The sequence below is a fragment of the Alligator sinensis genome, unplaced genomic scaffold, assembly GCF_000455745.1.
Source record: "Alligator sinensis unplaced genomic scaffold, ASM45574v1 scaffold527_1, whole genome shotgun sequence".
In the NCBI taxonomy this organism is placed as follows: domain Eukaryota; kingdom Metazoa; phylum Chordata; order Crocodylia; family Alligatoridae; genus Alligator; species Alligator sinensis.
Genome location: NW_005841958.1, coordinates 1,674,532 through 1,699,328, shown reverse-complemented (window position 1 = coordinate 1,699,328; position 24,797 = coordinate 1,674,532). Strand labels below are relative to the sequence as shown.

General features: G+C 42.0%; 1 protein-coding gene across 1 annotated transcript in view; it reads right to left on the bottom strand.

Annotated features, from left to right (window-relative positions):
* The window catches only part of CACUL1 (CDK2 associated cullin domain 1), a 76,714-nt gene that overhangs the window by 15,413 nt on the left and 36,504 nt on the right, over window positions 1-24,797 (bottom strand). The window contains exons 5-6 of the mRNA XM_006020544.3: window positions 24,259-24,361; window positions 9,038-9,127 (exon numbers count right to left, since the gene is read on the bottom strand). Of these exons, the coding sequence (XP_006020606.2) occupies window positions 9,038-9,127; window positions 24,259-24,361 (193 nt within the window). The remainder of the gene's footprint in view (window positions 1-9,037; window positions 9,128-24,258; window positions 24,362-24,797) is intronic.

Here is a 24,797-nt window from a genome sequence, read left to right as displayed (position 1 = left end):
TGATATATTTACAATCTTAAAGCAATTTGGAAACCAACCAGTGCCTCAATCACTATAATAAAATAAATTCTAAAAACCTATAAGTTTTGGTATTTGATTTTGGGTTTTTCATCGTGGAAAAAAAAATCAGAGCTCCCCCTGCCCACTCCGCTCACCAGGATGCAGGTCTGGATCCCTCACTCCCAAGCCACCGCCCCCCAGCCCTGCTGCTGGTGCCCCTCACTGCTCACCCACAGCCTCCTGCCCCCGCAGTCCTGCCAGAGGGGGCCCCCAGCTGCCAGGACGGCAGCAGGGCAGGTAGCCCAAGCCTTAAGCAGGCAGCCTGTCCCTGCCCCATGCACAGAACTGGGGGGCACGTGCCAGCCTCGGGGGTGTGCACAGCAGCAGGGAGCCAGCCACCCACCAATCGAGCTGCCCACAGCCCCGTCCCACACCCCGCTGGAGCCCTGCAGCCACACATTCGAGCCCAGGCCCAAGCCCCACATGCCACCCCAGCTGGGCAGCAGCAGCAGCAGCCGCCGCCGCCTCAGCCCTGCCCAACTCCTTTCCTCCATCCCTATGGGGACCTCAAACCCCACCCCCCCACCAGAATCACCTGCGGGAGCTGCTCTCCATGCTGCCTGGTGGCCATTTATATGTGCATGCCTACATGCAAATTATTACAGGCACATTTATTTCAAATGTCAGTGTTTTAGGACCCTTGTGTTTAAAATTTGCCCCTCATTTCCACGTGGCCAGGGAGGGAAACAGATTCTGAGCAGGGTCTGACAGTAAGGGGGGAGAAGGGACTGCAGGCAACCCCCGCTTAATGCTGTTTTGCTTAGCACTATTTGGCTATAACCCTCGTTTTAAATTGGTACCCGATTTCACTTAGCAAGTTTTGCTAGAACACTTGCAGTCACCATATTGGGTCATCAAATTCTTTCAGTTTCGCTTACCACTCAGTTTTTCAGGAACCAATTAAGAGCGCTAAGGAGGGGTTGCCTGTACAAGGGAAGAAGCTGGGAGGCCAGAAGGCAAGGGGGCCACCTGATTCCCCCAGACACTACTTTCCCTGCTGTAGCAGTGGGAAGGGGAAAAATTCAAGACAAACCTCCAATAATTAGGTTCTATATCTGAAAAATGATAACAAACTTATACCTTTTCCATATATAGAATCAAATTATTGGGGGGTCATCTTGAATTCAGGATAGTCTTAGAATCAAGTAAATACAGTAATTCCTAACCTGGTCTGCCATTAAACTGTTTGTCTCCTTCCCTATCTCTGCTGTCAACTGCACATCAGCTGGTAGCTGCCCCTATTTGTGAAAACCAAAGTAAAAAAACGGCATTAAATACTTTAACCTTCTTTGTATCATCTATGATTAGATTGCTTTCCACAAGACCGCAGTTCTCAACCAGGGGTCTATGGCTTCCTGGGGGGCCATGAGCAGGTTTCAGGGAATCCGTGGGGACTGCTGATCTGGTGCAATCGTGATCTCTAAGGTCCACTGGGGCAGCTCACACCCAGGCTAAGCCTGCTGCCACCATCAGATTCATGGAAAAGATACAGATTTTTCTCCTTTATAAAAAGTCGTGGATTCTTCTTTAAAGGAGAAATTCACGGGAAACTGCAAGCTTCCCCTTGCTGGCTGCCAGTGTTCCAGCCTGCAAGTGTCTGCTTGGGCATGGGGGGAGTGAGAGGAGGCGCCATGTGCATGAATGCACGTGCACACATACACGTGGCACCAGGCAGCAGTAGAGAGCAGCTCCCCCAGCACTCCTCAGATAAGTTGCTGGGGAGGGCATAGGCAACACATCTGGGTGGTCTGGGATTCTCCAGGGGGGCATTTGCCTGCCTCCCCTCCCTCCATTTCTGTGTCCACAGTGGGCACGGGGCTGCAGCCTGGCTGGACCCAGCACAGGAGGGTAGAATGGGGCAGCAAGACTTGTTGCCGCAGCCGCCACCAGGGCCACCACACCAGCCACACTGCTAGCAATGGGAGGAATAACAGACTCTGGGAGGGGAGAAGGGCCATGCTGCCCTCACCTCCTCCCGCTGATGGAGGGAAGGTGGGCCAGGGGCAGCAGGGTGGCCTGAAGGAAGTGGCAGTGGCCGGACCATGTCCCCTCGCCATGGGTTGGGAGTGAGGGACACTGGCAGGGCCAGAGGGCTGCAGGATGGGAGTGAGGGGGTCCTCGAGTCCAAAAAGGTTGAGAACCACTGCTGTCAGATTCTATAGGTCTCTTGTCTTCCTCTTACTTTTGACATACCTATAGAATCCCTTTTATGTCCCTTGCCAACTGCATCATAAAATGTGCTTTGGCCTTCCTAATTTTCTCTTTGCATGCCATCTGATACTCTTGTACCCTTCCCTAGTACTATGATCAAATTTACACTTTCTATAGGATTCCTATGGAGTTTCAACTCTTGAAAAGACTGCTGTCTAGCCAGACTGGTCTCCTATTGCACTTCCTATTCTTTTGCCTCATTGAGATAGCTTGCTTCTGCATCTTTAAAAGATGTCCTTAAAAGTGCAGTCAGCTCTCCTGAACTCTCCACCCCACCCCAGACTTGCCTCCCAAGGGATCATGCCCTCCATGTCCCCGAGTTAACTTTTCTGAAATCCAGTGTCCTTACTCTGGTGCTCTCCTTCCTCCCTTCCTTCCTTCCCTTAGGATCATGAACTCTATCATCATGTGGTCACTGTTACCCAAATTACCTTCCACCTTCATATTCTAAACCAATTCCTCCCTGTTTATGAGCAGTAAGTCAAGAAGAACTTCCCCCCTCATTGGCATCTCTACCATTTGAATAAAAAAATTATCCCAAACATACCCCAAGAACTTGCTGGACTGCTTGTGCACTTTGTTTCCCTCCCATTAGACATCCCAATAACTGAAGTGCCCCATGAGAAGTCCTGCAATTCAGAAGCTCCCCTCTGAACTTTACCCAGAGGCTTTCAATTGACATACCTGCTACTTCATACCGCACCTCTGAACGCATGCCCTTATATACAGGGCAACACCACCTCATTTTTTCCTCTGCCTATCTTTCCTGAACAAGAGTGTATTCCAATCATGAGAACTATCCCACTACATTTCCACAATCCCATCATAATTCTGTGACTGTACTTGGACCTCCAATTCTTCCCCTTTCTCCCCCCTACTTCTTACTGAACAAGTTAGGCTAAACTGTATTTCTTTATACAAGTTCTATTGACAAGCTCTTTTGTGCCATTGCAACAGTGGCATGGAATAGCTGACATGGAAATAGTTTACAGGCTTAAAAAATAAATCCTCTAATGAAAGCATTTAATAAAAAACAGATTAGTACTCCAGTTCTTTATCAGCAAAGGCAACTTCCAGATAGTAGTCAAATGCACTGGGCAAACGCCTACATATTCTTTTACAAAATATGCAGAGCAAAAGAATGCACCTGTCCTTACACCATGCAATATTGATAGCTCTCAACGTAGCTCACTTCAACACCAGAGCTTGACAAATGCCTTTTCTTTTTTAGTCCAAACCTTCCTTTCCCTCTCATTTTTTTCTCTCTGTAGACATTGTTTCATATTCCCGCTGCTAGTTCTCCTCCTTCCTCTTTCACACATCCCCTATACTTTGACTTTCCATGCTCTCCCTTCCCTTTGCCCTCTCCTGCTGTCCACATTTGCTAGAATGGATTTTGCTGCTGGAGAAATTTGCAGCATCTCCCACAAGAGCAATCCACATCAGGCAGCAAGCATAAAAAGAAGTGATTTGTCCCCTTAAAAAGAGATGCCAGCCATTTTCTGTTCCTTGGCTTCAGCCCACATTGAGAACACATAAGAGCATGTCAAGTTTTTCCAGTAGCACTTTCCTTCCTTCTGTAAGCGTTGCCTGCTATTCTGCCCACTACCCAAGTCTCACAGGTACATTCAAGATAGAAAATTAGGGAAAAGGACACTTCTTGTAGCTCAGACTCCCCTTAATTTTTCCCTAGTGCAGACAGTGTCTTTCTTGTGTTTGATCAGCCCCACCCTGCTTTCGTGTTCTTTGTTCGGGTTGCTTATGGTAGTCATCTACAAGTGACACTGCTTTCAACATTTGAGCCAAAGGTCTCAGTCTCCCAAAGCACCTGCTCCTTTAATATTTTCTTAATCCTTCTCATCAAGAACCGACTCTACCGAAGAATCTCTTTCAAAACAAAGAACCTGTTTTCCCTAACAACCTAAAGTACATCTTGTCTGGCAACTCCGTTATCTTCCTTTGTTCAGCCTACTCTTAATTTTACTAAGAGACTTAACGTATTCTTCATAAAAGCTATGTTAAAGCTGTCTCTTTGTCAAACAGAACTGAACAATTCTAAGTACTATATAGCATGCACTTAATATTCTTTCCAGACTGCAAACTGAAGACAATCTGTTCCCTAAAAGACGAGTATTGTTCATAGCTTGGCTTTCAGTGGGCATGTGGATCTTTTAATTATCACCTGTTTACAAATGAAATCTCACTTTAAAAAAGGTTATATTTATCCGAATACTTTAATAAGCATCTAAACAATTACTCATAGGACTATATACTACTAGTCAAGCCAATGGGAAAGCAGGTCAAAAATCCAAGTTCAGGATCAGGGTGGATAAAACTCAATGATTAAAAAAAAAATGGATTTTTTAAATTTAAATCAGATTGTTTTTTATTTAATTACATTTTCTGTTACAATGCTTTTAAAAAAAAAACAACAACATATAAAGATCGTTTTAATTTAAAAGATGTTAAAGCTCAAAGATATCATCATGGAATAGGGATTATAACTTCTAATTATATACTATTTGAGAAAATATATTCATGTAACCCTTTTAGAAGTTTTATAAATAGGCCACAACAGGCCATGGGCTATATTAGGGGGCCAATATTATGGGGTTCCCAGAGGCTCCTGTATAGATTAGGAAAGATTAAAGAAAACCACTCTACCCAAAGCTCAGTGCTCAGCCTCTCATTAAGCATCTCTGTGATGCTTAGTTTCAGTTCTCAAACTGTGGATTTGTCTCTCCACAGTTCATAGGCAGACAAGGTTCTTTGGGTAGATGCAATATCTTGTATTAGAACTACTAAATAATTGGAAAAATTGTTCTTTGCAAGCTTTTGGGCATAAATGTTCTTCTTCAGGCATAGGGAGTTTGTTGTCTCCAGAGAAAACATCCTTGTTAACAGCAGTATGTGGAGATGAGAGATAACAGACCTGATTACCCACTGATCAGTCCTATTATCTCTCTGTAAGTTTGTGTACACACAGTCAAGCCTTTGCCTTTCTCTAAGGGCATTTATACACATCTTTTTGTCCTGCAACATGCCGGAGATCTGCTGCTTCAGAGCAGACGCAATTAATCAAGTCTGCTCCGCCCATAAGCTGATGCAAATGGCACTGCACCGCATACAGTTGTATAAGTGGCGAAACACACATCAGCGCACAGAAAATGGCAGCAGCGTGTTTTGAACTAAAACAGCTTCGATGTGTTTTAGTTCAAAAGTGTGCTGCTGCTATTTTCTCAGCAGTGACGTGCATTTCGCCACTTGTACAACTACAAGTGACGCACACTGTGGTGCTTGCTCGTGTAAAAATGCCCTAAAAGTGCAAAGTTTCAAGAAGTTAAATGAATAAAGGATATCAAACAACAGAACACACTTTTCATAGAAAACAATGCTTAAATTGAGGCATCCTGATCAGTGATTTTAAATCAAAACCACCCTATTCAGGATTTAAAATAACACATTAAAACTTATCATGACGGTGTTGCCAACGCATGACTGTACTGAAAAATCTGGTTTGGAAATGTTTGGCACTGCTCTTAGAGCCCAGATCCTCAATTAATACAACTGCAAGAGTCTTAGTTTTCATTTATCTAAAAGAAAGTTTCTAGCTTTCACATTTGTAAAGAAAAGCTGAAATAGTTTACTTCTCATCATCATTAGGGTTCATATTTAATCTTTTTTTTTTTTTTTTCTCAGCAGTGACGTGCATTTCGCCACTTGTACAACTACAAGTGACGCACACTGTGGTGCTTGCTCGTGTAAAAATGCCCTAAAAGTGCAAAGTTTCAAGAAGTTAAATGAATAAAGGATATCAAACAACAGAACACACTTTTCATAGAAAACAATGCTTAAATTGAGGCATCCTGATCAGTGATTTTAAATCAAAACCACCCTATTCAGGATTTAAAATAACACATTAAAACTTATCATGACGGTGTTGCCAACGCATGACTGTACTGAAAAATCTGGTTTGGAAATGTTTGGCACTGCTCTTAGAGCCCAGATCCTCAATTAATACAACTGCAAGAGTCTTAGTTTTCATTTATCTAAAAGAAAGTTTCTAGCTTTCACATTTGTAAAGAAAAGCTGAAATAGTTTTCTTTTCCTCATCATTAGGGTTCATATTTAATCTTTTTTTTTTTTTTTTTTTTTAAACCTTCATTCTTCTGCAATGATTAGATTATTCAGACCAGGAAAAAACTGACAAAAGAAGCAGGTCTGTGGTCAATTTGCTTACTGTGCACATGCACAAGCATGTGGACAGACATGCAGACAGGGCAGTTTGTGCAGAGGGGGAGGACAGGAGGACAGCGGACAGCATGTTGTGGGGGCACGAATGGAGCAGGGAGGAGACTGGATGGTGCAGAGGGAAGGAGGGCGAAAAGAGCAAGCATGAGACAGTGCAATGTATAGCCCAGGGGATACGCAGGGGAGACCATGTGGTATGGAGGGGAAGCAGAGGAGATTGGGCTATGGCACAAGAACTGCTGCAGCTCTGGCCCCAGCCACTGCCCTGAGTTTGGGGCTGATGCTGGAGCCAGAGCTGCTATTGCTGCTAGCTGGCTGGGCCTGGGGCCAGGGTCACCACACATTAAGCAGCTAGAGGAGTTAAGCTACCTGTCCTCCTTCTGTGGCAGTGAAGGAAAATTTTAAGAAAGCTCCTTAATAATTATAATTTTCAATGTATAAAACATTATTAGGTGGGTGTCTTAAATCTGAAGTTATCTTGGACTTGGGTAAATACAGTACATATATAAAAATATTTGTGTAGAGAGCTCATGAATTTCTGGGCAACAACTCAATTTTTAAGCATCTGGCATTAGGAAGGTGACAGCCAGTCACTTAACACAAGTCTAGTTCTTTAGTCCATTTTTTTCTGGTCAAATGATGGCATGATGGATGACTCTTGACAACCTAATCAGCAGAGGAGGATTAAGGGAGGGGCTTGCCAAGTGTTCTGACCCAGGAGGTAGAAAAGCTGACAATTAAAAACAAAATATTATTAGTAGGCTTTTTTCCTAAAGTAAGAGCTTAACTTCTGCATAAATTGATGGTTTGTGTCTTCCTACTGAACTGAAACAAACAATGTTGTCAGAATGAGTGAAAAAGCCATATTTCATTTGTATTATGCTTGATTTGATATAGAAAAGTAAAAATATTCCTGTTTCAGACGCAAGAATTTCTCAGCATCTCCAACCCAAATTTTCTTCCATCCTTACAGTTAGATACAACTGATGGTAGGGATATGTAATATAGACCAATCATAAAAGCTTAACAAATATAATGTTGCTTCAACATTAGTAAAATTATACGCTTTGTCATTAGATGGCAAATGGAAAGCACTAATTGGTGTTAGCCACCTTAAATACCCCTTGCATTGTTAAATGGCATCTGAATACAAGCCCTAGATAAGGGTTGCTTTTAGCACTGCAAATTATATGTTAGAGATCTGTACCAATTAAGCTTAATGCATGAAAAATATTCCAAATATACCATAATTGTCTTGGCCTGTTGATAAAAATTACTGTTGGACACAATGTCTGCACTATAATACACTTTACTTTGCAAGAGTGAAATAAAGCTTTTGCATGCATTAATAAACTGCTTATTTCTTTGTTATACCAAAGCTGTCTCTGAAATCCCAGGATCAAAGAGGGAAGGGCTATTTGAACCATCTAATATGATCCCAGGTCTCTTGCAGAACTAACCAATATTATTCCCACTAGTCCATCTATCCTACTTTGGAATAGTTTCCATGACTGACCACTGAACAGCTTCATCCCTTCTTAATAATACAAAGCAGCAAAGCACCAACACTTGAAATCCTCTGCTTTTACTTTACACTTAAAGAACTGAGGGTTCTGATAAGGTGAGAAGACAACTCGCATCCATCTTCCTCGTGAAGCTAAACACAGATGACATTTTTACACATGCTCTGGAAGTGGGTGGAAGGGCACTTTAGAGTGGCTCAGAGACCCGTTTTAATTAAAAGCGCCCACAGCATTTCATGTATCAATGTCCCCACACTTTCAAATGGTGGCAGGGGCACTAACTAAAGCTCATCGAACGAGTTCTAGTTAGAGCACCCCTGCCGCCATTTTGAAGCACAGGGAAGCTGACACTCGAGATGCCAAGGCTGGCTGGAACATGCTAATTAGTACATTCGAGCACACCCGATTAATTAAGTCTGCGCCAACAGCATATCAGAACAGCCTCCCAGCATGCCTATTGGCACCTAGAGATCTACTGTAACTACAGCAATGATTCCACTGTGCCGTTTCATAACCCAGCTAAATATTAACAGACCAGATCATGAGAGTCCAGGGGTAATGCATAGGCGGTGCACGTGCACCCCGTCAGGCCACACTCCCTGTGTAGCCAGTGGGCAGGGGTGCAAGCAGGAGCACCAGTCCCCGCCATGTGAGTGCCAGCCAGGGAGCAGGGCTGCCAGCAAAAGCGGCCGCACTGCTTCTGAAAGTGGCCATGGAGCTCCAGAAGCGGCGTGGCCGCTTTTATGGTGAATGAGATCGCCCCCCACCCAGCCAGTGGGATCGGCCATCGGGGGACCCCATGCCCCTGGTCACTGACTGGTGTGTGTGTGTGGGTTGGGGGGGGGTGGCAGCATGTGACCCCGCTGACTCAAGAGGCACCAGACACCCATGTGAGAGTCCATCAAAAAATACAGAATATTTAGTTAACAACTGCATATAAGCTGTTCTGACAGCACAATGGGAAATTCCAGAAAGCAGCAATGAATATTTACCTGGTCTTAGTGTATAGAGGCCTTTCACAATATTTGCCATGGTTGAAGGAGTGATTTGAAAAGGTGTTGACTGAGCTTCTAAAAGTAAAGCTGAAACAAAGAAAAATCTGATTAGGCATTTTGAGGGCAAATACGAGATGTAAGCATATATTTGACATTAAAAGAAAGTTTTCTGCTGTCACCTGATGTTTCTAAAGAGGAAATCAAACAACAGACTACTGAATGACTTCATCCCTAAGTCTCCTAGAGCAGGGGTTTTCAACCTTTTTTAATAAGTGTGCAGCCAGACACGAAGTGACGGCAACACGGGGTGGTGGTTGGCAATGGCGGCCCTCACATGCAAGCTTCCTCCCACCCCTTCTGCGTCCAGCCGGCCAGGCGATGCCTATGTGGCCTGCAGAGGAGCACCGCTGCCCTTGCCCCCTTGGCCCTATTCCTGGGGAGCAGCAGTGCTCCATCCCCACCCATCCACACATACCCCCCAGGGCGTCCCTGCGTACCCCCGGTTGACAACCCCTGTCCCAGAGTAAATACAACGCATAAAGTTACATAATAAAAATGTAAAATACCTTATTTTTCTTCCAAACAAACAAACATACAGGTCTTAAAACAGGCATCTGACAGAATTAAGTATTCAACACGGAACTGAAGTAGATCCAACTTATTTTTAGCAGTACTATTCACACTTGCTACAATAAACATCTACATTTCCACTAATTCCTACTTTCAAGCTTTTACAAGTTGGCAACAAAATCTGCTCTGGCTCTGAAGTCTGTACATGAACACTCGCTTGGAAACAATAAAAAAAGCTAGTTGTAAACATGCTTTACAATGTTGTTTATCGTACATGGGAGTGAACACTTACATTTAGTTTCTAATTGTTTTTGTGGTTTTATACGAAACTGGCAGACATACCAGTAATCACATCTTCCTTTGGAGGTATATGGTCTTAGCCGATTTACTGCTGTTAAACCTATTTTATAATTTAAGCATGAATTTGAACATGCACATTAACTGCAACCACAAATGAGTTATAAATGGTCCTCAAACTATACCTACCACTTGCCAATCTGTGCGTGTTTTATAACCTATTGGCCCAATCCATAATGGATGGCAGCCAGCTATATAAAACTCATCTTTTTAACGCACTCTGGAGAAGCATGATATTAGCCATAGAAGCTTCCCCAATTCAATGCTCAGCCATTACCTACAATGGCAGTGACCATATCTGCAATTACATTTTCTTTTTAAAATGCCTTTTTTCTGTTCATGTGAAAGACTTTCACAAAGCAGGGCTAACTACAGAAATCTTTTTCTCTTGTGTTTCTTACAGACATTACTGTATGGTGTTATTTGCAGCTATTCCAAGTAAATGTGTTTCAGAAAGAAATACAATCGGGGGGAAAAAAGGACAGCATCTTTCACCTGTAGCTTTGTGATGTGGGTTCCAGTGACACAATCATCCTCCTACACACTGTTCCTGAAGCAGCCTCCACACCAGTCAAGGAAGCTGGATGCTTTGACATCACAAAAGGCTAAGGCTTTATTAAGAAGATATGCACAGATACTGAAACACGCTCTGTGTGTGAACTGCATTCTTATGTTCAGCTGCCTAGACAAGCAATTTTAAAAGTGTTTCTTTAAATGCTAGAGAGAGACCAAAATACAATCTAGATGTCCATTTAGGAGAAATTACTTTCAGTTACTCTTAAAAAGTTTTGAGAGAGAAAATATATTTGTAACCCAATACCAGAAATGTAAATATGACACTTAAAAGCCAGCAAGTTCCTAGCTAAGGGCTCTATTTGAACATGTAAATGCATGGCATTTTCAAGGCAGTCAAGGTTTTTTGGGTAAATCCAATATCTTTTATTAGACCAACTCAAGTAGCTGGAAAAATAGCCAGTTAACTGACTGGCTTTCTGATATACATACTGGCCTCAGGCTGCTTTACCACTGCGCCCAGGAAGGGCACAGACCATCTGCAGGTGCTTCCTCAGCCTGCCAAAGGGTGTTTGTGCCTGAAAACTGTTTTTTTCAACTATGGTAAAAGCTGTGTTAACCGGCACTTTAGTAACCGGCACACTCTACTAACCAGAATTTCTCACCAGGCAGCCGGACACGCCGGGGGGGGAACACGACGACGATTTGGGGGGTGGGGGGGAGGACTAGGGTTAGGGGGGGAAGACACGACTCACACACAGCCACCACGCTACACCCCCCCCCCCCAGCTCCTGGTCAGTTTTCATGGAGATCTGGGCGCATGACAGTGTGGAACTGCAGAACCAAGACTGCCCCAGCCCAGCCCCGTCATGACCCCAAGCTCTCAACAAAGACCAGCCAGAAGCTACTTGGGCAGGGCACATGGCCAGGCCGGGAGCTGCTCTGGGGCCTGGATCTTGCCATGGTAACAACACTGGGATGGGGCCTGGGCAGAGCCGTGATCCACTCCCCGCAGGCCCCTGCCCACACAACCCACCTGTGGCAGGGACGTGTGGGCAGCAGACTGCAGCTGTGCCCCAGCCCATGTTCTCACCACCACGTGAGTCTGGCCCTGGAGCAGCTCCCTGCACAGCTGCTGGATGGTCTCCATGGGAAGTGTGGGACCAGGCCGGGTGCTGGGAGCTGCATGGGCAGGGGCTGCTGGAAAATGGAGTCCGCCACAGGCCTGATCTGGCCTGCGGGCAAGACTTTGCCCATCCCAGGGTTAAAGCCTGTCAGTGGGCTGAGATGAAAAAAGGGAGCTAAAACGTGTGGTTGGTTCTCAGTTTCTTTTTTCATCTTTCATACAGCCATGTAAGGAAGAGAAACTATCCTTTGCTAAATTGTTCCCTTAGATGCTAGCAGAACTAAACTCCTACATAGTTTCCTGAGGGTTTGTGCAATCTGGCAAGAAAGGAGGCAATGGAGCGGGACAGCTAACAAAGGAGGCATACAACAGGGAAGAGACAGTAATCAGAGTGCTTCCAGTTCACATTAGCCACACCTGGGGCTACTCCTGAACAGACAGTAGACCAGTGTGTAGATGTTACCACCCTACTGCCTCCCCTGTACCAATAGGGCTAATTCAACCAATGCTAAAACAAAACACAACAAAAACAACACAAAACCAAAACCCACTAACCTGTCTGGTATAGCTTGCAAACCACAATCGATCTGAGGACAGCGAGTAGTTACGCCCACCCCCCAACCAAAGGCAAAACAGCATTATCTAAGTATGGCAGCTCACAGCATAACCAACCTGCCAGACCTAACACAGTCACACTTAAACTTGCTCAAGCAATTCCCTGAAGTCAAGGGACTGAATCCTGCAGGTTTAGATTATTTGTATGAATAACAGTTTTTGGGCCTGGGTAACAGTTTGGCGATTTTTTAATTTGTCCACATTATTATAGCTGCTGACTACGTCCGTTTTCTCTCTTACAATAAAACCTTTTTTCCTAAATTGAGCTACAATCCTATTCTATAACATGCTACAATTCTGAAGGCTTAACCAGATGCATTTACAACATGGGGCAAATAAAAATGAGCAGCAATTTATTTCTCCACTGAGTTATTGATTACTCCACCTACCTTTATAAAACAATTTCATTTTCAAAAGCAGTGGGATAGGTCACTTGGATGCCAATCCTCTCATTAGCACAAATGTAAGAGTGCTTTCCTCGACTACCTTTATTTCAGTGTGGCGCACAAATATTTTTCTTTTTACTATTTATTCTGGCAGTCTGATTATAACAGACATTAACCTGAGTTTAGATGAATCATTTGTGCATCAGTCAAGTATACTAGTGAATTCTTTCATACCCAAAAATTTGACAAAAAAAAATGAACGGTATATTCAATACTGTTTTTCTTTGCATATAAAGCCAGAAAGATGTTTTACATTGAGTCTTGATGCAACTATAATTCAGGTTCTCTTTGGTCTATACTCTTCCCCCAAATTTCAGAAACGAAAGCCCAATAATCTGCAACAGGATGTTTCAAAGAAGGAACTAATTCTAATAGTAGAGGTATAGAAATCTCAAGAACTATGATCCTTTTTATAGCTAACAGGTTCAGCTACAGTTTCCTGACAAACACCAAATGTCATACTGCATTTAGACCCATACTTCTAATGTTTGACAAACATTTGAAACCATGAGGGTTTAGAGTATGTGCACAGTGGTTACCGCAGAAATACAATGAAGTTAGCAAAACAGGTTAATATAACTATTGGGTACTTGCAAGAGATCTTTTGTAATAGGCAAACATTAAGGTACTGCATTTATTAAAATTAAATTACTAAGCATCTATTACAGAAGCTAAACTGGCCACTCCTGCCTCCACTGGAACAGATTCACTCCGTCTAAAGCACGAATACAGCTAAAAACTATGGCGTGGGAGAACCTAATGGTGGAAAGCACGTAAAGCTGTATTCTATCCATTTATTTGCACATCACTGTAGTATTTTGATTACCACAGCAACATTAATGACTCAACACATTTATGAAAGAGAAATTATCCCTTAGGCAGACAGTCCTTGGCGCAGTCATGAAGGAGACATTGAGTTCCAGTCAAGTGGCTTGACTGCAGAAGCATCGCTCCTCTGCCCTTATACTAATAAGTCAAAAAATTCCAAGCTGCAAGGCAAAAATCTGCTCAAAAAATAATGGACATTAAAATATTCCTGTTAAATATTAGTGCACAAACACAGCAGTATTCACCATCAGGAATTACAGAGCCACAGACCGATCTGCTGCAACTGCACTGCGGTAGCTATATGGGGAGCCAGTAAAAAAATAAAAGACCCCTCAAAGCAAGAGAAGCAGCCCATATTATAGGATTCAGTTAACTACAATATCTGCAGTCAGCTAGGGTCAGTACCAACTAACTTTGTAGCTTCAAATCCTACATCGCTCAGAGTCCTGGAGAGTAATGAAGATATCTCTCTAAAGCAACACATTCAAAAAGAAAAATTCCACTTTAAAAAGTTACAAAATGGAGGTGCCCTTTATCATCAGTACAACAATTAGTTCAGTTAACCAATATATCAAATCAGTGGTTCGCAACCATTTTTACTCCTCGGAATGTGTCAATTCTTCGCTTTCATTCATTTTTTACAAAAAAAAAGTAACAGAGCAAGTCAACTGTTGCAAAGATCACAACAGGAGAGAAAATTTTTGACACTATGGATTCCTATTTGAAATCTCTGGCTACATATCTTGCAAATCACGTAGGTGTTTGCCCACCCAACAGTGCTAATATTACGTCACCTCATAGTACCCTTTAAAGGATCTCCCATCACCCCAGGGTACTTCATCACCCTGTTGGAGAACCACAAGGCTAGATGTTTCACATTTCTCCTGCTGATATTTTCACTCAGGCCTACTTCCATTGAAGTAAGTGGTGAGGCTTCCACGAAAGACGAATTGGTAGATAATAATAAATACCTCCAAAACAGAAGAAGTTTAATGAAGAGGATAATTCCTTCCACCCCAGCAGCTCTATCCTACTGACTCTGTACCATTTAAATCCTGCATGGCAAATTTTATACCCTGAGTGCAATCTGATTGAATATAATGGAATTATATGTGATACGTAAGTAGGACTGAGCCCCAGTCCATATTTAACTGAAAGATTTACACATATGCTTAATAGAAGCAACAGAACAGCAAATAAAATAGTGGTTCATAAATTTAAGTGCACTCTAAAAGATCCAGACTTTTATCTAATGCAGACATGCACTACGTGCAAAGATTTTAAGGGTCTATGAAGCAGGGCAAAGTTCTCTCTAAAGACACGTACACAGAAGTCACCTTCCTCACATGATTAAGCTTCGGTTTTACCATTACAGAATAATTAAAACCATGATAAAATTATTTGTTTTTAATTCTCTGGTTTCGGAGCTAACTTGGAGAATTTACCTGAGTCTAGGACAAAAGTTCAGAAAGGAAGACTACAGGGTAGATTTAAAAAAAAAAAAAAAAATTCCCATTTATTTATTACTGAGCATTCACAGTACACTATTACACAAGAAGTAAAACCTACAAAAATACTCTATCACCCAAAATGCGGATAAAGTATCTAATAAAAATCCTAAAAGGCCTATGAAACATTAATATTTAAAAGACCAATAGCCAAGAAAAAACCCAAAGCTAACAAAAATGCAAGCATTTGGATTACTGTAAAATGAAAGGATATCTTAATGTTAACATTTAAATGTCATCATTCAGAATGAGATTTTTTTCACTTATTTCCCAAGTACCAAATTAAACATCTGAGTCACAATATTTGAAAATGTGGCCACAGTAGAAGACTCAAGCTAGGGACAGACATCCAAAAAGCCAGAGCCTAACTTGATTCAGTCTTCGCAGGTTAGTCTAACCTGACTAGGCTAAATCACTTTGTACCTGCAAAGACATCCCAGACATGTAGGCACATGCTTGCAGTGGTTCAGGCTAGAAGCTGCGGGGGTGCTAAAGCAGCCCTCCCTTGGCTCGCACACTGCTGAGCTGAGGGGGCATGGCCATCAGGATTAGGGTGGGGTCCGCCTCCCCTTGATAACAGAGCATTTATCAGTTCTGAGTCTCACCAGAGGTGGTCCTCCTCCCAATTAGAGAGAAATTGTGTGGACACAGATGCTCCCAAAGTAACACTAGCTAAAAAAAAGGAAAGAAAGAAAGAAAGAAAGAAAGAAAGAAAGAAAGAAAGAAAGAAAGAAAGAAAGAAAGAAAGAAAGAAAGAAAGAAAGAAAGAAAGAAAGAAAGAAAGAAAGAAAGAAAGTGTAGTCATGACTTGAAGTTAGTTTTTAACATTTCTTTAATCAGACCAGGACCAACAGCATCCACACAACTTTATTACAGTTTTAGAGAGGGCTTTAGAATTATTTTGGTTTATACCATTTTCAATGGCAGACAAAGTGGACTGGTACTGCTAAGGAATAAGATAGGTATTTTAAAATAAGATAAACTTGCTCTTGATCACAGAACTGCAAAAAAGAATTACTAGTTCTCCAACAGTTGCAGAGTTCTATTCACATCTCCTTCTCTGGAAAAAAAATGGAGTAATTTGCAACTGGACTGTGCTCTTAAGAACAGTTTAATGTTTCCTGGCAGCTGCACTGGGGTCTGCAGAGCTCCAGCTCAACTCGTTGCCGGTGGTGGGTGCATGCATGCCTCAGGGTGGACAGTGGGGAAGGGGCCAAGGCTGCTCTGCCACAAAAAGGGTTGGGCCCCTCGCAGCTCCTCCGTCATCCGACCCTGGCAAGCCAACGTCTTCCAGATAGAGGTGATGGGTGTTTTTGGCCCAAAAATGTAGCTGACACTGCTCTACTAACTAGTTTCATCTGCTGTAATGGACTAATAGTCCTACTGATGTCCTATGAGAGTTTTTTGGTGACTAAGGTTTCTGCTCTTGCTCTATCAGTTCAGACTTTCTTCTTGCTTGATGGAATTCCTCCTCTTTGAGCATGAACTTCAGCTCTAGTTTTTAAACTGTAATTTGCAGTTTTCAGGTTTTTAAAAATGTAAGTGATCGAATATAAATATCTACAGATTTAACAATGTAGAATATAGCAACCTGCAGCCTCATAGATGCAGTGTGTTTTTCTTTTTCTTTTTTTTTTTTGATATGGCATACTATCACATACAATATCTAGGAACTCAGCAACATCCTATTTGTCATGTTAAAGAACAAGAGCTTGGAGTTATCAACCAGTATATCTTTTTAGATAGTATTCCCTCTGATAAAGCAGCTAACTTGCTGCCCATGTCTTCCAAAGTGCAAGAGTGATTTCAGTTGTCCAAATCCTTCAGAAAAACCTTAAGCTGTAGTATTTGCTAGACAAGTGGTGCTCAACCTACGACCTGCAAGCCAAACCTGGTCCACAAAGCCATGTCACATCCAGCTTGTGGAGTTCCCCACGGTTTGGGAAATTTGGCAAAGGGAGAGTGGTAGCAGCGTTAAGCGCCACTGTTCCACCTCTGCCAAATTTCCAGATCCATGAGAAGCCCTGGGGGCCAGACAGGCTGGACACCAGGGGGCACCACAGTGCAAGTGTTAGAAAGACTGGAATGCACTTTTTAAAGCTGCAAACCTCAGTACTTAGGGTTGGTGGTTGTAACTGCAAACCTCACTACTAACGTTTAGGTAGATGCTTAATCCAGAGGATTTCAGGGAAAAGCAGAGGTGCTTGGGTCAAGAAACCTACCATACTAAATATTTCCTTACTGGGTAAAAAGCTAGAGGACTGAAACAGCAGACATACACAACCGTTGTAAGTTTGGCAGAGGTGACTCATCAGGCAGCAGGGTCTCTTCTCAGAGGACACCTTTTCAGACATTCTCTCCAGCACCAGGGGACTGCAGGTTGCTTTCCGCCTGCCATCTCACGGAGGTAGAAACAGACATCACCAAACAGAAGTGGAACAGCTATGACAGGATGCTTCCTGCCATAGCTGATCTGCTTTACTGAATGAAAAGTCGCCTGATGCAAGACAACAGTCCTAGCAACAATCCCCTTGCCTAGAGATTCCCTTGCTGACCTGCACCTCTTTGCCAAAACCCGTACCAGCTCACGCTTCATGTGGAAGCACAGGTCAGCACAGTGCCCAACATGAAGTAGCACAGGAGCTGGGGAATCCCTAGTACCCTGTGCCTCCAGGCCAAAACCTGCACTGACCTGTGCTTCTCACAGATGCATGGGTCAGTGCAGGTCCCTGCATAGAGGCAGGAAGCACCAGGAATTTCCTGGCTCCCATGCTGCTGTGCCACCCCACACATGGATCCATGCTCACCCAGGCCTCCACATGAAGCACAGGTCAGTGCAGTACCTGGTGCAAGCCCCAGCATGGAAGCAGGGGGTTGCCTGGGCCGCAGTGTGGAGACACGGGGCACTGGGGACTCCCCAGGTCCCTTGCCTCCATGCCAGAACCCACGTGGGCCTTCCCCACTTGCAGAGATGCACCTCTATAAGTGGGGAACCTCGACTTTCCCCACTTACAAGAGATGCGCCGCAAGATTCCCCAAGGCACATCTGTGAAGTGGAGCAAGCCAGGCAGATGCTCTTGAAGCTTGAGCGGCCTGATCCTACCAGGGTGTGCAGAACCAGACTGCTTGGGCCCCTGGAATACCTGCCTGCAGTGGCTGGAGATTACAGGAAGCTCCAAATTGCCCACACTCTTCCACAACAGAGCAAATAAACGTCTGTCACAACACAGCAGCACAATTTATTACTTTTTTTTTTTTTTTTTAATATTACTATTACTACTACCTTGTGGGATGAGAAAGGGTAGGGACATCTATTTTCTTGTCATTTATGCTGCTATAAAAATTGTTACGGCAACACAACTATGACATCTGATAGCATCCATCTCTACCTTGAGAAATAAGAGTCGTATCAGAAAATTCACTGGCAACATCTTTGGGCAGCAGCAATATCCTTCAATCTGATTTACCTTGGGAAGGGCAGACAATGGGAAAGGAAGGCAGCCTGCTGCTGTAACGGCACAGCCAGACAATCTTGGCATTAAAACTAAACAGCTCTCGGTACTTTGTAGAGACCTCACTAGATGGAGAATATGTTAGCGTAATGGCATTATGTCATATTATTGCATTGTTCTCTGGCCATTTGCTTCGAAATAAATCTGTGTATTCTGTTCCACTGATGTTAACGAGCCAACTGATGTCAGGATAGGGCAACACATCTGTTAATAATATACATGTGTCCGCATGAATCGGGCAACATGCCACTCCTGGATGTCAACTGAGCGAGTTATACATGAATGAATGAAGAGCCCCAAACCCTGGCAAATGAAAACTTTTCCTGCTACATGTACTGACCTTCAACTGCCTCACCTTTTCTACATTTTTATATTATACCCAGCTTTTTAATCTCCTGTCACATGTAATAAAGGATAATCTGAGTGGATTTCCTTGTCAATCTCTAACCTTTTTCAATGTTCAGGCCCATTTTCCCACTGCTTCCTAGAACACACAATAGTCAAAAGCCTTCCTTCTCCTCCTCTTATCTTTATAAAAGGAGACCCTTCCGCAACATATTGTGTTGTTCTCTTATCTGACGATAAAAGAGCTGCATGAAAAGGTGAATGGTACCAGACTTACCCCCCAATGAATCTGAGGTGACATGACTGGAAAAATGGAGAAAAAAAAAATGTAACAAAAGCTGTCTCACAGAAAAGGACCCTTTCACTAGAGAGAAATGCTTAGCAAGTACGAGTCCTGAGACTAAGAGGAAGCATTCCCAGAGACAGAAGCAAGGATCCATACACATACAACAGACCACTGTCAATCTGTAGGCTTCAGACTTCAGAAAAGAAAGCAGTACAAATCCGTTACACAAATTAGGTTTGTAACAGGAAGTAAGAAGAATACCGACTCCTGCTTCATTCTGGCCAATGTCAGGAATCTCTTCCAGATAACTATTTATCTTGATTTCACCATTAGCAAAATAAAAATTCATCTTAAATACTATAAAATATTTATAGTATTTAAGCAACAATCTATAAACTTGCTATTTAGTCAGCCTATACATAACTAAAACTGCTAGACCAAATGAGTAATTTTTAAACTAGCTAGTTCAATGACTGCATAGGGACATGTTAGGACTTGGAAAATGGGAAATACTAAGAATAAAATATGGTACCAGCTAAAAAGAGAGGTTAAAACTACTATATCAGTGTTTGAATCTTCAGGAGCTTTGCACCTTTCTTTTCAAACCAAGAATCTGGTTTCAAATTTGGCTTGGTGTATTTCTTGTAGAAGCCTTTATTTGGAGGTTTCATTATTTTATGCCCGAAGAAGGATTTTATACGAGCAACAGATGCTGCAGCACAGTTCCTTTTCACATTACGGTACCTTCCTGGCATGCCTGGTAAATTCTACTACACATCTCTACCAACAAGCAGATGGCAGTTTTCCTGTCTCTAAATCAGAGGAATCCATCCCTCTGTCTGATCTATTACTGAAAAAGGGCAAGTGAGAGGTAAGAAAGTATGAACATTTAATCCCCTCCCAGCCAGCAAGGGGAAAGAAAATAGGATATAAAAAGCAGTGTAGAGAATATTATTTTTTTTTTTTCCTAATGGAGAAAGTCTCTCTTTCTAATAGCTGCTAAATGACTCTGCTCAAGAGCGACTGAAAATGCCCTTCAAAATCATGTACAGGTTTCCCTCCCTTTATGCTATACATGCCTTCCTGGAAAACTGCACATAACTTGAATTTGCATAAAGGGAACCTACTTTACAATGTAACAAATAGAGATATGTTTTAAGACCTCGGCTGTACTGACCCCCAAACCCATTTCTACCACTTTTACAAGACAATTTTGGTACTCACCAACAGCAGACAGTGCACACAAGCACAGGGCACTGACATAATGGGGATGGCAACTACAGAAGCACATGTCGCAGACAACAAGCAAGCAGCGCAGACCCACACAGATCATATTTTGGTGCGCATCAGTCCCACAACGCACCGCACAAAGCAGCTGACTGCGGGCTTCCACTGCACTGATGGCACAAAACTGAATTCACCTCGCATATAATGAATTTTTGGTATAAAAAGGGTCATTGCATATGAGCGAATTCGCACATACAGAACCCGCATAAAGCGAGGGAAACCTGTAGTTTAGATCCAGAGAGCAATCTCTTTGCCTTTGGAAAGCTCCCCCCGCTCAGCTGCACCACTCACCTTCAACACAGACCAGCTCTCCTCCTTGGCCACACATGCAGTCCAGCCTCCTCCTAGCTGTCACAGCAGGAGCAAGTGGGGCGGGAAAATGGGGTCACAAGTTAATGCTTTAGGAGCAAAATGTGGCCTGCAGGCCACCAGTTGGACAATCCTGCCCTTCAAGGTAATTTACAATATTCAGCTGTCTGTCTTTAATTTTATGCCCCACACCTTTGTGAAAAAAAGAAAATAAAAGAAAAACTAAAGTCTAACCATCAAAGAGAAGGGCAGCACTCCCCTAAAGGTGAAGAGCAACGTATTATTTAAAAAATGAAAAAGGGGACTCGTAACTTATGGCTTCTTTGCCAATAAAGAAGGTATCTAGAGTTTGCAAATTCTTTATTTGTGACAGACCACAGAATTTCAGGCTGCTATTATATGCTCAGTCCACAGCAAGGACACTGAACTGTTTTTGTTTAAAAAGTTCTTCTAGACGCACGATAGGGCCAGCCAGCAAGACTTTTCAAATTAGACTATAAAGAGAGCTGGATTTCTGGATTGCAGTCCACTAAAAGATATGATGACCGTAATGGGGGAGAACTCGTGCTCCAAGATCAGAAAGCACTTATGCCAAGACAAAAGTCTCTCCGGCTTTGAAGGAAAAAAAATCATTTTTCTTCTCTGTCTGTTGCCAAGCATTCAAAACAGAACAGCTCAGCTCCTAAAACTAAGAGGACAGACGTAGAAGTTTGTATACTGTTGTTTGGAAAGAATAACAACACTAAACCTTCTGAAGAGCTACTTAGGTTAAGAAGCATTTAAGTGTGAAGATTGCAACTGCAGCCCAGATTAGGAACTACTCCCAATTTATTGTAAGCAGCAAAATTCAGAAAGCTCATGTATAACTGCTATCCACCACAAAAGGAACATATTTTTTCTAAGTAAAGATGAGGAATTATCTGCATCACTTTATATTAATGAGGCTTTCCTGAAATAAGATGTTCCATCTCTGCTTGTTATACTCAGTTAAGCAGTTTTGCACCAAGTAAGTGGCCTACTAACCACTGAAAACAGCTGCACTGAAAGCAGCCTTATCAGCTGCAGCCAGCTTCAGCCTGCATCAAAAAAATAATCTGGTTATGTTCACTTAGTTTAATGTATCCTCGCTTTACGTTAAAGAACTCTGCCATGACAAATATCTGCTTTTGAGCAAGATATTTATACACACATACACAAATGGGTCTGCATACTACAGCACCATTTTTAATAAGTATCATAATATTGTAACAGTTCAGAAAGCTTTATGCACCAACAACCCAATTCTGTAGTTGACAATCCAGCTAAGTAGGTATAAATACAGGCAAATTTTGACCAAAACAAGCTCACTTATCTTATTCTTTTTCTGCAAAAAATGACTAAATCCCAACACCTTGCACTGATCACAAGAAACAATGAATTCTATTTGCAGATGTTCCCTTTCCTTCTGAATTCAGATATCATATATTCTCCAATCACAAATAACTCAGCCATTTCCTTAAACCAGTCCTTTTAGATTGTAAAATTGGAAACAGGATTAGAGTCAATTTTGGTCAATGGGAACACCATTCAGGATCAGCTCAGAAGAGGAAATTTCCACTCTACTTCTATCAGTGCTATAGCTGAAGAAGAGCATTAAGTCAGATATACTTACTCTTCCTTTTGAAATTTTTATTTCAACTGCCATTCAACTCTCAAGACACTATTAACAAAATGCATTGAGAGCAATTAAAAAAAGAAGAGAGTTATTTCTTTTCCTTTGTGTTGAACCTAAACTATATAAAAAGAACCAAATACGAGTGTAAGAATGAGTGTAAGATGTTAAAACCTAACAACTGCATCTTGGATTCCTGTTTCCTTTAAAACGTTACTTTGAACACATTTATTTTGATATCACCATTATACTGAATTAAGATAAACCTGATGGTTTATATTAATTCAGTTTACACACACACACGACTACTTCCTAATAAATTTTAAGAAAATTCTAAACTCAAAGGCATCACATTTAAGTGCATTTAGTGAGCTTTTTTCAAACCTATTAGACCTAGGATAAGATAGAATGCATGTCAGAAAGATAGATCACAGTAAGAAAAGCTTATTGAAGTTTTAAAAATATACCAAGAACTTAAAAGGTTTAGCTCTAATAAGACTAAGGGACAATCTAACTAGGGCACTAATTTACAATGCCCACTACGTTTCTCTGCCACCTGCAGTTTTATATTTTTAAACCTTTTACAATAATTTTTTTTTAAATTTGATTTCTGCAGCTCACCACAAAACAGCAGAGGAGCGAAAGAGAGAGATAACCCGTTGTAATAAAAGGAAAGCTTCCCTGTGGGATAAATTCCATCTATATATAATCCTTGCATCACTTTTGATATTTTTATGAATTAATTGTAATAAATTATACGGTAAAAAAGTTCAGGAAGTACTTTTTTTCCAGAAGATTTTAGAAAAATAACATGCTACAGGGCTTTACTCGCTCACAGAAAGTCATACTGAATTAACTTACATAATGTTTCCACTGTCTTGAATATGCACACAGTGCAAACTTGATATAAATGTTAACCCCATGCTGAGTCCAACTATGCAGAAAGTAGAAATAATAGTAAAAATCAGAGTTGCTCTCATTACTCCAAGCCAATGACTGCTACAAGATCCCAATCCTGCAACTGACTGCATCGACACCCACTAACTTCAATAAGTTTCTATAGAAGAAACAAGAGTTCCACGCATGTAGCATTAATTGCAGGAACAAGGTTAAAAAATTAAATATATTAACAAAAGTTCTGGGGAGCTGTCTGATTTTAAAAGTATTTGGATACTATAGCCATTCTACTAGCATTAAGGAGCAAGATCTATAAGAGTATACACAGTATACTGGTAAGTACAGTCTTGATCTTGCCCTATCATCAAACTCGTCTCAAGGCATGAGGACTGACCAGTTCTTGAGGTTGCTGCCAACTCTATATGCCTACAATTGTTGCTGGCGGGGCAGGAAGCGGGGCTGATGGGTGGGAGCAGTACAACATGACAAATGGTCCAGCTTGACCCCAATTCTGCCAGCCACACCACAGTCCTGTTTCACCTATCAACACTGGTCAATATGTTGACACCAAAGCTAGAAAACAAACTGAAGTAGAACAATAAGATATTAACTGCATCATAATCATCAAGCCCAAAAGGAAAAGCATGTCATTCCTCTCATGAGTGAAATACTTTGGCAACTAATTTCAACCATCATTATGTGATGGGTACTAATGCACCAGCTCTTATTTCCAGAACAATACTACTTTTATATGCGCTCACTTTTCTTACACTGCATTTTCTAACGGTAAACCAAATACACAGCATGGCATCCACTCCCCTGCCTTTCAGTCGCGTTCTAAATTATACAGACCCTGAATCTGGTCTTAAAGCTAGTCATTTGCCATTTCCTTCCTACCTGTTCCACTTCTCCCTCCCCACCTGGTTCAATCTGATTGCTCCCATTCTAAGTTCAATAAATTTACTTACGCATTAGGTTGTAAATGTGCTTTTCCGCAACATGTTCCGTAAACAGCTTTATAAGGTCATCTTTTAAGTCTCTGTTAAGCTTGGTTTCTATGTAAAATTTATTCTGGAAAACAAGACAGACAGAGGCTTTTATATTTTGGGTTACAGTAGCACACCAAGCAAAAAAAAGCTGAACTGCTTTTATTCAGAGCTAAAGCAAATTCTTTTTTTTTTTTTTTTTAAATAGTAGAATTCTGATGTTTGAGCTCTAAAATACCTACTTGCTATTCCAGTCATACTGCAAAACACCCTGGACCTACAAATGTGCATCTGCTTCAAGTGAAGCATATGAATAATATCAATTTATGTGCATAAAGGTAGCATACATATTCCTCCCCCTCCCCTTCTCTCCACCTACCGGGCCAGGATTTATGGGGATGGGGCAGGAAAGGGAAGAAATCTACCTACATTTTATTTTAGAGGTTTTTACAGCCTATAATGAATACTTGGGTATTATGTTATTACAAAGATGAATTTCATCAGAATCTATCATTCTGCTG